The sequence below is a fragment of the Melanerpes formicivorus genome, unplaced genomic scaffold (assembly GCF_026170545.1).
Source record: "Melanerpes formicivorus ecotype bairdi unplaced genomic scaffold, bMelFor1.0.p_v2 SCAF_31, whole genome shotgun sequence".
Classification (NCBI taxonomy): Eukaryota; Metazoa; Chordata; class Aves; order Piciformes; family Picidae; genus Melanerpes; species Melanerpes formicivorus.
Genome location: NW_027142383.1, coordinates 9,710,245 through 9,726,439, shown reverse-complemented (window position 1 = coordinate 9,726,439; position 16,195 = coordinate 9,710,245). Strand labels below are relative to the sequence as shown.

The window sequence follows — 16,195 nt, the reverse complement described above, 5'->3', positions numbered from 1 at the left end:
TACTCCAGGTGGGGTCTCACCAGGGCTGAGTAGAGAAGGAGGATCACCTCCCTCGACCTGCTGGCCACACTTCTCCTGATGCAGCCCAGGATCTGATTGGCTTTGCGGGCTGCAAGTGCACACTGAGAGCTCATGTTGAGCTTTTTGTCCACCAGCACCCCCAAGTCTCTCTCTTCAGGGCTACCCTCCAGCCAGTCACTGCCCAGCCTGTATTTGTGCCTGGGATTGCCTCGACCCAGATGCAGGACCCTGCACTTGCTCTTGTTGAACTTCATGAGGTTGGCCTGTGCCCACCTCTCCAGCCTGTCAAGGTCCCTCTGGATGGCCTCCCTTCCCTCCAGCGTGTCTGCTGCACCACACAGCTTGGTGAGAAGATTAATCTCAGCATTCAAACACTCTCCCAGCAAAGACTCACAAACCTCACTCCTGTATTTCTCCAGCAGCAATCCCTGGTGATAATTAGAGTTGGGACAGTGCTTTCCCCAGGGGATTTTGAAGCCTACATAAGAAAGCAGCAAAGCCCTGACCTCAAAGGATGCTGCTGCTGACACTCAGCTTCTTCAGTGGTGCCCAGTGCCCAGGCACAAGGCACCAACCCCCAGCAGGTGCTGTCTGCACATCAGGAAACTGCTCCAGTGAGGGTGGCCCTGCCCTGGCACAGGTTCCCCAGGAAGCTGTGGAGTCGCAGTGCTCGGAGATACTCAAAAGCCACCAAAACTCCACCCTGGACAACCAGCTCTAGGTGGTCATGCTTAAACAGGGGGGGTTGGACCGATGACCTCCAGGGGTTCCTCCCACCCTCAGCCACTCAGACGCCAAAGCTCCCCTATGGGCCGAGCCTGCCTCAACCTTTCCGAGCAAACAGAAAGGCACAAGCAGCTCCCCCACGCCCGCAGGCGGAGCTGGCAGCGGTGCCCGGCCGTGCCCGCGGCTCTCCGTGACTGCTTCTGTGCCCGGTACCATCTTCCTGCCACCCGCAGCACGGAGCCCCAGCCGCAGAGCGCCGCCTGAGCCCCGGGGCTGGCCCCGTGGCGGGAGGGAAGCAGCCACCCAGCCGCCGTTACTCTGCTCCCCAGCGAGCGCCTGGCGGTGCCGGCAGCGGGCGGTGGGGCCAGGCCCTCCAGCGCCCTTTGTTTGGCAGCGAGAGCGCCGCTCCGTTCCCCCCCCCCCCATGCCCTTCGGCGGCCGGCCCCGCTCCTTGCTTCCCCTCGCCACTCACCGCACAGCCGGAGGGACAGGGCCACTGCGACAGCTGGCGGGGGCGCTCAGCGGCTCGCCGCAGCCATGTTACCTCCCTCTGCCCTCCTCCCCACACCGCCCTCCTCCCGCGGCGGCGGCACCGCCCTGAGGGCGGGCGGCTAATGCCCGGCTGCCAGCGGGGAACCGAAAAGCCCTGCCCGGAGCGGGGGAGGCGCAAGCTGGCACCCCCAGAGACGGCCGGCAGCAGCCTCAGGGTTCGGCCCCAGGCTGCTTGCTGACAGCAGGCGGGGAAAGGGAAGGGTTTGTTAGCAAACAGGAGCGTGGTGCTCAGGCTGCAGGCGAGCGCTGCCTCTGGCGAACAGCAGCGAACCTCACCTGCCACAGCCCTGCTCCAGGCCCCAGCCCAGCCATGGCCCTCAGCACCACAGCTCTGCCCTCTGGAAACGCCTCCAGGGAAGGGCATTCAGCCACCGCCCTGGGCAGCCTGTGCCAGGCTTGGAGAACTTGGAGAAGTTTTTACTCATGTCCAGCCTGAACCTCCCCTGGGGCAACCTGAGGCCATTTCCTCTTCTGTCAGTTGTTACTGAGGGGAAGAGCCCAACCCCACCTGGCTCCAGCCTCGTCTCAGGGAGCTGCAGAGAGCAATGAGGTCTCCCTCAGCCTCCTCTTCTCCACATTCAGTACCCCCAGGGTCCTCAGCTGCTCCTCCCCAGCCCTCTTCTCCAGACCCTTCCCCAGGCTTGGTTGCCCTTCTCTGGCCCTGCTCCAGCTCTTCAATGTCCCTGTGGGAGTGATGGCCCCAAAACTGAACCCAGGATTTGAGGTTCAGCTTTTATATAAAGCTCTGGAAAACAGATTAAAGAGCCAGCTTTGCAGCACTCCAGTGTAAATGCATGCACTGGAAAGCTGAGCAACCCACAAGGAAATAGGGCATTAAAGTTCTTCACCATGAGAGTGGTGAAGCCCTGGAATGGGTTGTCCAGGGAGGTGGTTGAGGCCCCATCCCTGGAGGTGTTTAAGCCCAGGCTGGATGAGGCTCTGGCCAGGCTGATCTAGTGGGGGTGTCCCTGCCCGTGGCAGGGGGGTTGGAACTAGATGATCCTTGTGGACCCTTCCAACCCTGAATGAAACTATGAAACTATGAAACTTCGCTCACAGGATGTCAGGGGTTGGAAGGGACCTCCGGGGATCTTCCAGTCCAAGCCCCCTGCCAGAGCAGGGCCATGGAATCCAGCACAGGTCACACAGAAGCACATCCAGATGGGGCTGGAAAGGATCCAGAGGAGGAGACTCCACAACCTCTCTGGGCAGCCTGCTCCAGGGCTCTGTGAGCTTCACAGTGCAGAAGTTCCTCCTCATGCTGAGGTGGAGCCTCCTGTGCTGCAGTTCATATCCATTCTTTATCACAGTATAAGTCAGGGTTGGAAGGGACCACAAGGATCATCTAATTCCAACCCCCCTGCCACGGGCAGGGACACCCCACACTAGGTCAGGCTGGCCAGAGCCTCATCCAGCATGGGCTTAAACACCTCCAGGGATGGGGCCTCAACCACCTCCCTGGACAACCCATTCCAGGGCTTCACCACTCTCATGGTGAAGAACTTCCTCCTCACATCTAGCCTGAATCTCCCCACCTCCAGCTTCATTCCATTCCCCCTAGTCCTAGCACTACCTGAGATCCTGAGAAGTCCCTCCCCAGCCTTCCTGTAGGCCCCCTTCAGATACTGGAAGGCCACAATTAGGTCACCTCGGAGCCTTCTCTTCTCCAGACTGAACAGCCCCAACTCCTTCAGTCTGTCCTCATAGGAGAGGTGCTCCAGCCCTCTGATCATCCTTGTGGCCCTTCTCTGGACACCTTCCAGCACCTCCACATCCCTCTTGTAATAGGGGCTCCAGAACTGGAGGCAGTACTCCAGGTGGGGTCTCACCAGGGCTGAGTAGAGGGGGAGAATCACCTCCCTTGACCTGCTGGCCACACTTCTGCTGATGCAGCCCAGGATCTGATTGGCTTTGCGGGCTGCAAGTGCACACTGAGAGCTCATGCTGAGCTTCTCCTCCACCAGCACTCATCAGAGACAGACAGCAGAGAATTCAGAAGAAAACAATTCTTTTTTCTTTTTTTTTTTTTTTTAACTACAGTTTAATCAGATTTAAAGACACAAATTAGAAAAAAAAAAAACCCAAGCCCAACCCAAAGCAAACCCCCAAAACAGTGATAGGCAAGTTAAAAACACCTTTAAAACACGAGGGCCAGACTGCCTCTGCAGCCCTGCCCAGACAAATTAGAAAGGAGTCGTTATTAAAAGAGCACAATCACAGTGTAACTGACAGTGGTATCGTGGTTGTAGCTCACACCAACACTTTATGGAGCTGTTGAAAAATAACACTTCTTAAAAAATAGAGATCTCCAGAATAATAAAAACTAAATCCACCCAGGATGCCTCAGAGTCCCAGCCAGGAAAGGCAGACTGAGGGCTGCTGAAGATACCCACTCGGAGCAGGGGGGTTCCTCACTTCAGTGTGGGGAGCTGGAGGGGTTAACTACTTCTGCAGTGAGGTAAAACCAGGCCCTTGAAGGGGTAACCAAGGCAGGAAAGAACAAAATCCCATATGCTAAATGCTGGAATGGAAGAACTCCTCACACCACCTCTGAGCAACGCTCCGTGCGCCCATCCTGCACTGCTCTGCGCCCAAGCCATCTGCAGTGTTCTCTTCTAGCTGGCCTAGGAGGCAGCTGAGGGCTGGGATCTCAGAACAACTGCCTAACACCTACCTCAGTCACAGAAGGTTCTTCAGAGCAATAGTCAACACCACTGGAGAAAAGAAGGTACAAAGAAAGGATGGGAAGGGAACTGATAAAGACAGAGAAAGGCAAAATATGCATAGGCAAACCCTCCCTCACTTAGGGACAAGAGACTGTTGCACCTTGTTGTGCCTAGGTCCTGCTGCACTCTCCCTGTCACTGCTCTCCAGGCACCCTGCCTCTCCAGGCTTTGTATCACCACTCTGCTCTGGAAGCCTAACTCCCCTGCAGCACAGACCACAGGCACCTGCTCACAGGACATTTCATAGTGGAACCTACACAGAATCACAGAATCACCAAGGTTGGAAGAGACCTCAAAGATCATCAAGTCCAACCTGTCACCACAGACCTCATGAATAATCCATGGCACCAAGTGCCACATTCAATCCCCTCTTCAACACCTCCAGGGATGGTGACTCCACCACCTCCCTGGGCAGCACATTCCAATGGCTAATGACTCTCTCAGTGAAGAACTTTCTCCTCACTTCGAGCCCAAACTTCCCCTGGTACAGCTTGAAACTGTGTCCTCTTATTAGAATAGAATAGCATAGACCAGGTTGGAAGAGACCTTCAAGATCATCGCGTCCAACCCATCAACCAATCCAACCCACCTAAACAACTAACCCATGGATGGGGCACTTCTGCCCCAGGGAACCACAGGAATCACAGAGCTGAAGGCCTCTGAGAGCATCCAGTCTGACCAGCAACCCAACACCACCATGGCCCCAAGTGCCATAGCCACACACTTCTGGAACACCTCCAGGGCTGGGGACTCTACCACCTCACTGGGCAGCCTGTGCCAGGGTCCCAGCATAAATCTGAAGCCAGATTTTGTATTCAGAGCCTGCAGCAGCACATCCTCTGAGGGCTGGGTTTGGAGCAGAGTGGAAGCAGCCCTTCCCTTTCCACTGCCAGGGAAAGCAGCAGACTCCATTTCCCTGCAAGAAGCAGAAAGCTCAGCACTGTCAGCACAGAGCCCAACCACCTTCAGCAGACGTGGGGCACACCTGGAGAGCTCAGCAGCAGCCTCACCCAAGTACTGGTATGGCCTTTTCAAAGCAGACTTCTGTTCACCCTGTGTAACTGCAGTCTGTCAGCTCATGCAGGTTCCACAAGCTGCAGATGGGAATGAACCCAGATTGAGAAAACTCCAACACACCTAAAACTAAGACCAGGCCTAAGTCACAGGACACACAACTAATGAACTAATGGCTTTTTCATAGTTTCATAGTTTCATAGTTTCATTCAGGGTTGGAAGGGACCACAAGGATCATCTAGTTCCAACCCCCCTGCCATGGGCAGGGACACCCTACACTAGATCAGGCTGGACAGAGCCTCATCCAGCCTGGTCTTAAACACCCCCAGGGACGGGGCCTCGACCACCTCCCTGGACAACACATTCCAGGGTTTCACCACTCATGGTGAAGAACCTCCTCCTCACATCTAGCCTGAATCTCCCCACCTCCAGCTTCATTCCATTCCCCCTAGTCCTATCACTACCTGATATCCTGAGAAGTCCTTCCCCAGCCTTCCTGTAGGCCCCCTTCAGATACTGGAAGGCCACAATTAGGTCACCTCGGAGCCTTCTCTTCTGCAGACTGAACAGCCCCAACTCCTTCAGTCTGCCCTCATAGGAGAGGTGCTCCAGCCCTCTGATCATCCTTGTGGCCCTTCTCTGGACACGTTCCAGCACCTCCACACCCCTCTTGTAATAGGGGCTCCAGAACTGGACACAGTACTCCAGGTGGGGTCTCACCAGGGCTGAGTAGAGGGGGAGGATCACCTCCCTCGACCTGCTGGCCACACTTCTCCTGATGCAGCCCAGGATAGTTTCATAGTTTCATAGTTTCATTCAGGGTTGGAAGGGACCACAAGGATCATCTAGTTCCAACCCCCCTGCCATGGGCAGGGACACCCCACACTAGATCAGGCTGGACAGAGCCTCATCCAGCCTGCTCTTAAACACCCCCAGGGACGGGGCCTCGACCACCTCCCTGGACAACCCATTCCAGGGTTTCACCACTCTCATGGTGAAGAACCTCCTCCTCACATCTAGCCTGAATCTCCCCACCTCCAGCTTCATTCCATTCCCCCTAGTCCTATCACTACCTGAGATCCTGAGAAGTCCTTCCCCAGCCTTCCTGTAGGCCCCCTTCAGATACTGGAAGGCCACAATTAGGTCTCCTCGGAGCCTTCTCTTCTGCAGACTGAACAGCCCCAACTCCTTCAGTCTGTCCTCATAGGAGAGGTGCTCCAGCCCTCTGATCATCCTCGTGGCCCTTCTCTGGACACGTTCCAGCACCTCCACATCCCTCTTGTAATAGGGGCTCCAGAACTGGACACAGTACTCCAGGTGGGGTCTCACCAGGGCTGAGTAGAGGGGGAGGATCACCTCCCTCGACCTGCTAGCCACACTTCTCCTGATGCAGCCCAGGATCTGATTGGCTTTGCGGGCTGCAAGTGCACACTGAGAGCTCATGTTGAGCTTTTTGTCCACCAGCACCCCCAAGTCTCTCTCTTCAGGGCTACTTTCCAGCCAGTCACTGCCCAGCCTGGATTTGTGCCTGGGATTGCCTCGACCCAGATGCAGGACCCTGCACTTGCTCTTGTTGAACCTCATGAGGTTGGCTTGTGCCCACCTCTCCAGCCTGTCAAGGTCCCTCTGGATGGCCTCCCTTCCCTCCAGTGTATCTGCTGCACCACACAGCTTGGTGTCATCAGCAAACTTGCTGAGGGTGCACTCAATGCCACTGTCCATGTCCCCCACAAAGATGTTGAATAAGACAGGTCCCAGGACTGATCCCTGAGGGACTCCGCTTGTCACTGGCCTCCACTGGGACATGGAGCCATTGACAGCCACTCTTTGGGTGCGGCCATCAAGCCAGTTCCTTATCCATCTAGTGGTCCACCCATCAAACCCATGTGTCACCAGTTTGGAGACCAGGATGTGGTGCGGGACAGTGTCGAAGGCTTTGCTCAGGTCCAGGTAAACAACATCAGTTGCTCGCCCCTCATCTATTAATGTTGTCACCTGCTCATAGAAGGCCACCAGGTTGGTCAGGCAGGATTTGCCCTTGGCAAAGCCATGCTGACTGTTCCCAATCACCTCTTCACTATTCTTTTGAGCGAGTAGTGACTCCAGGAGGATCTGCTCCATGATCTTTCCAGGCACAGAGGTGAGACTGACTGGCCTGTAGTTCCCTGGTTCCTCCTTCTTGCCCTTTTTGAAGATGGGGGCAATGTTTCCCCTTTTCCAGTCTGTGGGGACTTCACCAGATTGCCATGACTTTTGAAATATAATAGAGAGGGGTTTAGCAACCTCATCTGCCAGTTCTCTCAGCACCCGTGGGTGTATCCCGTCGGGTCCCATGGACTTGAACACTTTCAGGTTCTTCAGGTGATCACGAACCTGATCTTCACTTCCATAACATCAGGAGTGTGGCTTTGTATACCTAAAGTCAGGAAAATGATCTTTTAAACACTGAACAGGATGAAAGTTGGAAGCAAAAGGATGTTTTAAACACTTAACAGGGTGAAAATGGACACAGCTGATGGTTAGGTTTAGTAAAAAACATACAAAAAGCTCCTCTCAAAACAGCTTTTGAAGGGAATTAATTAGCTTTTTGCCCCTAGCTCAGCAGCAACTGCTGCAGTATTTGCAGCTGTACCCTTTGTGGACAGCCTGGACTTGGTGGTGCCTGCAAAAAGTCTAAATGAAGACAGAAAACATCCCAAATCCAGCAGGGAATTTAACAACACTCCCAAGTGCTGCCCTACAGAGCTGCACGGAGCTGATCAGAGTGCAGTGCTGTGGTGAGGCAGCACAGGGCTGCTGGGGGGTTTGGGTAAGTGGAGCTCACACTGGATTGCAGTTGGCACTTTCATTTCTGGTTTCCCAAGGCTGGTCACTTTGCTGCAGAAATGGAAACACTTCCACATCTGCTTTGAAAAATGACTTAATGGAATGGGTTGGCTTGGAAGGGACCTTCAAGACCATCCAGCTCCAACCCCCTGCCATAGGCAGGGACACCTCCCACCAGCCCAGGGCCCCATCCAGCGTGGCCCTGAACACCTCCAGAGAGGGGGCAGTGCCTTCAGAGTTCAGTGAGAATTACAGAATGGATATGGGAAGGGAATTGCTTCAGGACAAGGGAAATGAAAGCCTGAATTCTTCTAACCTGTGCCTCTCAATGTCCTCACTGCTGCAGGCCAACTGCCAAAGCTGAGCATGGGAACTGTGACTTGTAAGCAACAGAGACACATCTGCAGGTGAAGGTGAGGACACCTCCAACCATGGCTTTAAACAGACTGCCAAGGATCTGTCTGCAAAGTTCCTGAGAGAAAACCCCAGGCTGCTCCAATTACTGCTGATGTTAATTTGACAGGAGGTCATCATCAAGGTCTCCTCTGACCTGAAAAGATAGCCACTTCCACCTCCCCTGCTATGGGCAGGGACACCTCTCCCACCAGCCCAGGTTGCTCAAGGCCTCATCCAGCCTGGCCTTAAACACAGCCAGGGATGAGGCACTGTGACCGTTTGAGGCTGTGCCTTTAAGAAAGGGACAGTGCTGGGACACTCTGGCTGAATGTGTTGGAATAGTAATGAAAACAATCAGATATTCTAAATTAATTTCATTGGTAGAATGCAACTTTTGAGTTCAGTTGGAATTTTTCTCAGTTTCTCTCTGTCCTGCTTTTCCAGCCTGTCTGCTTCTGAGCAGCCGGAGTTCTGACCTTGGATAAAGATAAGCACTAATCCTACTAATAGGCATACTAAAATTCTTCTTTCTTAATAACTACCTTTTTTCTCTCTCTCTAACCCTCTTTGGGAAAAAAGGGAGGTAGGGGGAGAGAGGGGGGTACAGGGGGGGAACCCTCCTCTGTCTGGAGGAGGGAATTTCATTCCTGTATTCTTGTTTTTTTTACTTTGCTGTATATTTCTGTACATATATTGTAAATACTGTATATGTTGTGTATATCTAACCTGCCTTTCCACATTGCTTGTAAAATATAGCATTTCCTTTGCTTCTCTGGCTGAGTTATCTGTGTTTTTTTTTCCTCTTTGTGGGGGAGAGAAAGCTAGGCCTTCTCTCTCAACCCACTACAGGCACCCAGAACTTCCCAACTGAAGGAAAGGCCAAGGAACAAAATGTTTCCTGACTAAGAAGGGCAGATCTGTAACTGCAAAATTAACAAAGCCTTCCCAATTAGAATCACAGAATGGTTTGGGTTGGATAAGGCCTCCAAGATCATCCAGCCAGCAACCCAACCCCACCATGGCCACTAAACTCTGGCCCCAAGTGCCATGGCCACAGGGTTCTGGAATGCCTCCAGGGATGGGGACTCCACCACCTCCCTGGGCAGCCTGTGCCAGTCCCTGACCACTCCTGCAGCAAAGAAATTGTTCCTCCTCTCCAACCTAGCCCTCCCCTGGCACCATTTCAGGCCATTACAACAGAAGTAGGCAGCTCTGAAAGCATTCAGTAAATATTTCACATTGATCTTTTCATTAATACAGAGTCATGAAGGTTAAAAGAGGTGAAGCAAGCAAAGAGTTGCTCTGGGGGTGACCACAGTTACTGCCATTAATTCATGAAGTGCCTGAAGGAATTGTTCACCAGAGGCAGTGCCTGCAAAGCAGCATAACAGCATGGATGGTAAGTTGTGTGCACTTGGGGGTGTGCTCAGCAGCAGCACAGAAAACACTTTTGCCTTGGGGAGAGACATTAATTAATGAGTGGAAAATACTGAGAACCACCTTTCCTTCATGCCCAAACCATTTCTAGGCAGTTCAGCTACCATCATCTTTCTCAGCCAGAGCAACAGTGAGTCACTGCCCTCCTTTCCAAGCCAGGATCAGAAGTGAGGGGTGGAAAACCTAAAACCCACCTAAACCATTAGGGCTGGCTGCTCTTGCCTTGGAAGGAAGGACAAGGACCATGCAACCAGTAAAGCAACAACAAACCCCCAGCTGGACTCAAAGCAGGGTGCTGCCATGAGAACAAAACCCTCTTTGCAGAGTCCCCCCCAAAATGTGTTTGCATGAAGAGCAGATTTTGTTGCAGGGTACTCCTATTCAGCAGTGACACTGAGAAGGGAAGTTCCAGGATGCTACACAACTAACTGACTGCCCTCACTTCCTTGGGTGGCAATGAAGAGCTTCAAATACTGAAAGACAAAACAACTGCGCTGCAGGCAGACAGCAGCCACCTCCAGTTCTGACTCCCATCTCCTGCCACTTGTGCCCAACCACATCATGGAGATACCTGAATACATTTTAAACTCCCCCACATAGGAAAGTTCTGAGCAAAGCTGTCCCTGTCAGCTCACTCCCACTGAGCTGAGTCTTCACCACCATAAACCTGCTGGATTCCTGCTTTCACCTTTCACACTGGGGATGATCAGACCTCCACAGCACGGGCACCTGTGCCAAAGCAAGCCCGCAGTGCCAAGAAGCTGAGCAGCACTAATGAGATGTTGGCCTGGCACCCAAGAGTGCCTGTCTGGGTAGATATGTAGACTGCACCAAGAAGAATTTAAGCTCAAGAGCAACAAACTGCTGAAAGAGTCCCCCCTGGTTCAACTCCTCCACCCAGAAAAGTGCAGTTCTCATCTGGTGCTTGCTGTCAATGCCCCTTGCACAACACAGAGTGTGGAAATGTCTTTGCTGCTGCTGTGTTCCACAGCAATAATCAAAGACTAAGCAACCACTGTGCCCTTACTTCTGAACAACAGAAAGCCTCTGCCATCTCCACGAGACAACCACAAGCCCATCTAAGGAGAGGTCCACTTGGGTGACCAAAGGAAGGGTTTAGAAGTTAGATGATGTTAAAGCTGATAGAGCTGTCAGGGAAACAATGAACAATTAAGCCTTCCCCTCCCCCCTTTCTACCTGTGCAGGTTCATCAGTGCTAACCTGGGAAAGATCTCTTATCTCCTGGAGCTTTGGGCAGGGAGACAAAGGCCAGACAGAACTATCACAGCAAGGAAACAACTCTGACCTAGATTGGGATCTGGTTCTTCAGAGAGCCACAGAATGGCTCAGGTTGGAAGAGACCTCAGAGCTCCTCTGCTCCAAGCTCCCCACCATGCCCAGGGACACCTCTCAGCTACACTCAGCTGCTCAAGGCCTCATCCAGCCTGGCCTGCAGCACCCCCAGGCAGGAGGCAGCCACAGCCTCCCTGGGCAGCCTGTGCCAGAGGCTCAGCTCCCTCCTGCTGAAGAACTTCTTCCTCAGCTCCAGTCTGACCCTGCTTCAAACCATTCCCCCTTGGCCTGTCTCTAGACCCCACTATGTAGCACCCCCAAACCTGAGGCCCATCCTTGCACTTCTGGTCCCAACCAGTGCCAGGGATATGAATTAAAATCCAAGTTCCAAACCATGACAGCATTTTCCTCCTTCATTTGTAGGTTACCAATCAACAAGCTGAAGGATTTTTCTCTAGAAGTATTTTGTGTCAGCTTTAAAGCTAAAAAAACCCTAAAGTGGATCAAGAGTTTGTGTTTACTTTGAAAAAAAAAGGTACAAAAGCCCAGAATCTGAAACCATCCCAATGAGCCCTTCAGCAGCAGCACTCTGGCAGGGCCCAGCAGCACCACCGCTGCTCTGGAGCAGACAGAGCCACTGCAGCACTCCTGGCACACACTCCCAGAGCCCAGCAGAAGTCAGACACTCTGCAGGATTGCTTGCTTACATGCTCTTACCCACAGCTATTGTGTGAACTCTACATCTCTGACAGAGACAAAAGTCTCTCCTCAAACTCGGTGACTTCTTTGGCTACAGGGCCACCAATCAGCAGGCACAGGGCAAGGTCTGCCTGCCACAGCACAGGGCAGCTTTGCTGGTTTGTACTGAAAGCTTCAGCAGCTAACTACTGGGTGCCTGGAAACTCCAAACAGGTAATAAAAAATTATTTGTTTGTAAACCAGTTCTATTCTAGACCAAGCATTCCTGGTACTCAAGGTTAAAACCAGGCACTGATTGAAGTCCTGCTGCTTGCACGTTGACTTCTGTGTCCCATGGCTGCCTTTCCTCCTCTAGCTGCAGAGCCCACTTGGCAGTGCTTTGGGTTTAGGTACGTGACATTGAAAAAGGAAACAAACCTAGACTGGAGCTAGGAAGCTCTGGACAAGGTGAACCTTCAGGTGTTTGGTCTTTAATCCACTCAGGAGGGCTGCAATTACCTCTTCAAAGAACCCTACCTATAAATTTGGCATCAGGAACATTTGCAGTTCTGCAACAGTCTGAGATCCTTTCAAGAAAACCCTCCAAATACTGAGGTGCTTTATTGCAATTCCCTTTCCAAGACTCCACAGCCTCCTCAGGACTTTGCTCTCCCTGCTTTCCATCTTCTTCCTCACGGTGTTGTTATTTGAAGCCAGACTTGGCAACACCCCACTAAGAAACACTGTGTCAGTAGCTCGAGGGTTTAAGGCAAGTCGTTCCCTTTCCATCGGTTGCTCCTAGGTGGACACCGTTTGACTCCAGCCCATCAGTGCCTTGGGATGACACAAGGTACATTCAGCAGAGGGCACACAGGTGACCCACAGGCATCCCCTGGGGCTGCTGGCCCCACGGGGGTCCACTGCGAGTGCCCGTGGAGCTCGCAGTAACATCTTCAGGTAAGGCGTGACCCACAGAGGCATGGCAGGGGAGGGGTTAATCTGCTTCTGTTGCCAGTCTTGCTAGTGGAGGTGATTTTCCTAGGTAATGCATTCCTGTCTTACTAAACATCTTTGCAAACAAATACAAACCCCTTGAAAAGGTGCTAAAAATGGGTTTTGTTCTGAAAACATACAAAATCGATGGGGCTGCAGCCTGCCCCCATCATTGCTTCAGGGCCTGTTGTCTGCAGCTGATCTCTTGGCTCTGCTTGCAGCTGTTGTTTGTTGTGGAATAACTGTTCTTTTGCAAGAGGCTTTCTTCTTCCAGTTTCCTGGACCACACTGCCTGGAGGCTTTCATGCTTTTTACTGCTTTTCTGAGTTCTTTTCAATGGAAAAACCAACAGGACCAGGATGCTGCCAACGTGGAGGCAGAAATAGCAGGAGCTAAAACACAAACAGCAAACACAAATTCACTCAAACTCTGACCACCCTGCCAGGAGGTTTAAGCCTCCCTGCATATTGTACTTAGCAGTAGTGGTAGCATTGTGAGCTCTAGGACTTGATCTCAAAGGTCTCCTCCAACCTCAACAGTTCTGATTCTGCTTGGCAGGTAAGACAGGAAGGCATCAAAGTGTGCTTCAAGGAAAGTGATAACCACAGCATCACACAGAATGGGAGGGGCTGGAAGGGACCTCTGGAGATCAGCCAATCCAAGCCGCCTTCCAAGGCAGGGGCATCCAGGGCAGGGCACACAGAACACATCCAGGAGGGTCTGGAATGACTCCAGAAATGGAATGAAGCTGGAGGTGGGGAGATTCAGGCTGGATGTGAGGAGGAGGTTCTTCACCATGAGAGTGGTGAAGCCCTGGAATGGGCTGTCCAGGGAGGTGGTTGAGGCCCCATCCCTGGAGGTGTTTAAGCCCAGGCTGGATGAGGCTCTGGCCAGCCTGATCTAGTGTGGGGTGTCCCTGCCCATGGCAGGGGGGTTGGAACTAGATGATCCTTGTGGTCCCTTCCAACCCTGACTTATACTGTGATACTATGGAGACTCCACCACTTCTCTGGGCAGCCTGCTCCAGGGCTCTGCCAGCCTTCAGTCACAGAAGTTCCTCCTCATGTTCAGAAGAACTGCTGTTCCACTCTGTGCCCCTTACCCCTTGTGCTGTCCCTGGCCACCACTGAACACAGCCTGGTCCCAGCCTCCTGACCCCCACCCTTGGAGGATTGATCAGCATTGATCAGAGCCCCCCGGGGCTGCTCTTCTGCAGGCTCTCAGCCCCAGGGCTCTCAGCCTCTCCTCCTCACAGAGCTGCTCCAGGCCCCTCAGCACTGCTGCAGCCCTTTGCTGTCCCCTCTCCAGCAGTTCCCTGTCCCTCTTGAACTGGGGAGCCCAGAGCTGGACACAATACTCCAGGTGTGGCCTCAGCAGGGCAGAGTAAAGGGGAAGGAGAATCTCCCTTGCCCTGCTGGCCACACTCTGCTTGCTGCACCCCAGGATGCCCCTTGGCTTCCTTGACCTTGAGGACACATTGCTGGCTCCTGGGCATCCTGTTGCCCATGGGGACTGCCAGGTCTTTTTATCCAGAGCTGCTCTCCAGCAGCTCAGCCCCCAGCCTGCACTGATCCTTGGGACAACCAGAAGTGAAGACTTCCCTCAGCACTGGATGCAAAGTGTTGTCTGCTTTCAACTTATGTCACAGCTTACTTGTGGGAAGTCACTGCCTAGTCCTGCTACAGAGTAGCTGAAGGTACAGTACCCTCAGAGGTACCCTCTGGGTTGGTTGCCCCAGCATACATAATTCTATGACTTAGGTTGGAGTAGATGATCCCTGAGGTCCTTTCCACCCTAAGCCACTCTGTGATTCCACAGCAAGAAAAGCCCTCCCTGGTTTCCCATGCCCAGCACAGCCTCAACTCCACACAAGCACAGAAGCAGCTTTCTCAGCCTCATGTTGAGCACTAAGATCATGGCAGCAATCTCAGGCCACAGCCAAGACTTCTGAGGCGAGCCAAGTGCTGGGCTGTGCTTACCTGTAAAAGGTGAGAGAGGGCCTGACAGAGAGCAGCACAAAGGGCACCACTGTGTAGCTGATTGCTACTTGAGTTGTGGCCCACGTGACGACATCATAACAGGCCTTGACTGCAGGAGACTCCACAAAGTAGTGCCTGATGTTGTTTCTGATCTGAAAAAGCAGAGAAGTTAGCTCAGGACTAAACCCTGGGGGCTGTCTCACTGGACAGAGTTTGCTGCACTTCCCCTAAGCTCCCAGGGTGAGTGGAAACACTGTAGCTGGGTTCAGAGCCTCTCGAAACGCCCAGCAGCTCCCGTGGGAGGCAGCTCAGGTTCCTGCCTCTGAGAACAGTGCACAGAAATGGAAGCATTCAGGAATTGAAGCAGAATTGCAATAAATGAATCTGCCCCACAGGCAGCTCAGCTCCAGCTCCATGCTTGTCTGCATGAGGCAGGCATTCTGGAGACTGAGTGTTGGAGTACATGAAGGCCAGGATGCTTCTGCTGAAAGCTTCTCCCTGGCAAACCATTTTGGTATCCTTGCTAATAAAACCCAGTTTAAACAAGCAGGGGATCAGTTAGAATACAGCAACTTTAATGACCTGTTTCAGGAGCCTTAACAAAACCTTCTCTCAAGTGGGACTGTTATAAAATGGCTCTTTTCTACACTGAGCCTTCATCTCCTCAGGCAGCTCTGCTCAAACCAGGCAACACCAAAGGGCTCTGAAAACATCCAACACCTGCCCAGGCTGGGCTTCAGTTTTGTGGATGTCTGTAATCAGAAAGCATTCCTTCCTTGTCTCCAGTTTAAATCTGCTCTCCTCAATCTTCAGTCCATTCTTCTGTGTGGTTTGGTATCACAATTGCCACCCCCCAGACACCTGCAGGGAGGCAGCCCTGGGGAAGCTGCACACCAAAGCAGTTTGGCTTCTTCTACCTCCAGTCTCGTGGGAGCTCTTGGCTCTGAAGGACACAGACTCACAGAATGGTTTGGGTTGGGAAAGCCCTTCCAGATCACCCAGCCCAACTCTCCTCTAACTCTGCCAAAGCTGGGACTAAACGTGGCCTTCAGTACCACCTCTCTGCCTCACTGAAACACCTTCAGGGCTGGGCATTCAGCCACCTCCCCAGGGAGCCAATTGTCTGTGTTTGATAACACATCCAGGGCTAGCTCCTGCTGACTTTATTCTTCATTCTTCTCTTTAAAATCCTTTTGTTACCCTTCCTGTCCTTACATTTTGCAGATCCTGCATTCCCCTTGGCCTTGTTTAGTTAAGTAAACCAATTCCAGCCACATAGCCTTCACCTGGCCACCTCCCCTGGGGTTTGCTCCTGTGCTCCTAATGGTCTCTCCTAGAAGATTCACAGAATTTCTGATAGAAGAATCTCCTGGTTTAGGACTTGAAGGGCAACTTCAATCTGTAATGGCCCCTAGTCATTAGCTGAGTGTGAAATGTGTCATGATCAAAGGGAGCAAAATGAGTTGAATGCAAGCTCAGGCATGCCAGGAGAAGGAAAGCATGGATCAGAGCTGCCAAGCTTTGCAGTTCAGGTCTAGCAGAGTTAAGTTCTAC

General features: G+C 52.7%; 2 protein-coding genes across 2 annotated transcripts in view; both read right to left on the bottom strand.

Annotated features, from left to right (window-relative positions):
- The window catches only part of KIDINS220 (kinase D interacting substrate 220), a 75,332-nt gene extending 73,721 nt beyond the window's left edge, over positions 1 to 1,611 (bottom strand). The window contains 2 exon segments of the mRNA XM_068155369.1: positions 1,220 to 1,474; positions 1,576 to 1,611. Of these exon segments, the coding sequence (XP_068011470.1) occupies positions 1,220 to 1,474; positions 1,576 to 1,611 (291 nt within the window).
- Positions 1,612 to 12,257: 10,646 nt separating this feature from the next.
- The window catches only part of MBOAT2 (membrane bound O-acyltransferase domain containing 2), an 84,435-nt gene continuing 80,497 nt past the window's right edge, over positions 12,258 to 16,195 (bottom strand). Inside the window, exons 12-13 of the mRNA XM_068155352.1 lie at positions 14,642 to 14,793; positions 12,258 to 13,054 (exon numbers count right to left, since the gene is read on the bottom strand). Of these exons, the coding sequence (XP_068011453.1) occupies positions 12,832 to 13,054; positions 14,642 to 14,793 (375 nt within the window). The 3' untranslated portion in view covers positions 12,258 to 12,831. The remainder of the gene's footprint in view (positions 13,055 to 14,641; positions 14,794 to 16,195) is intronic.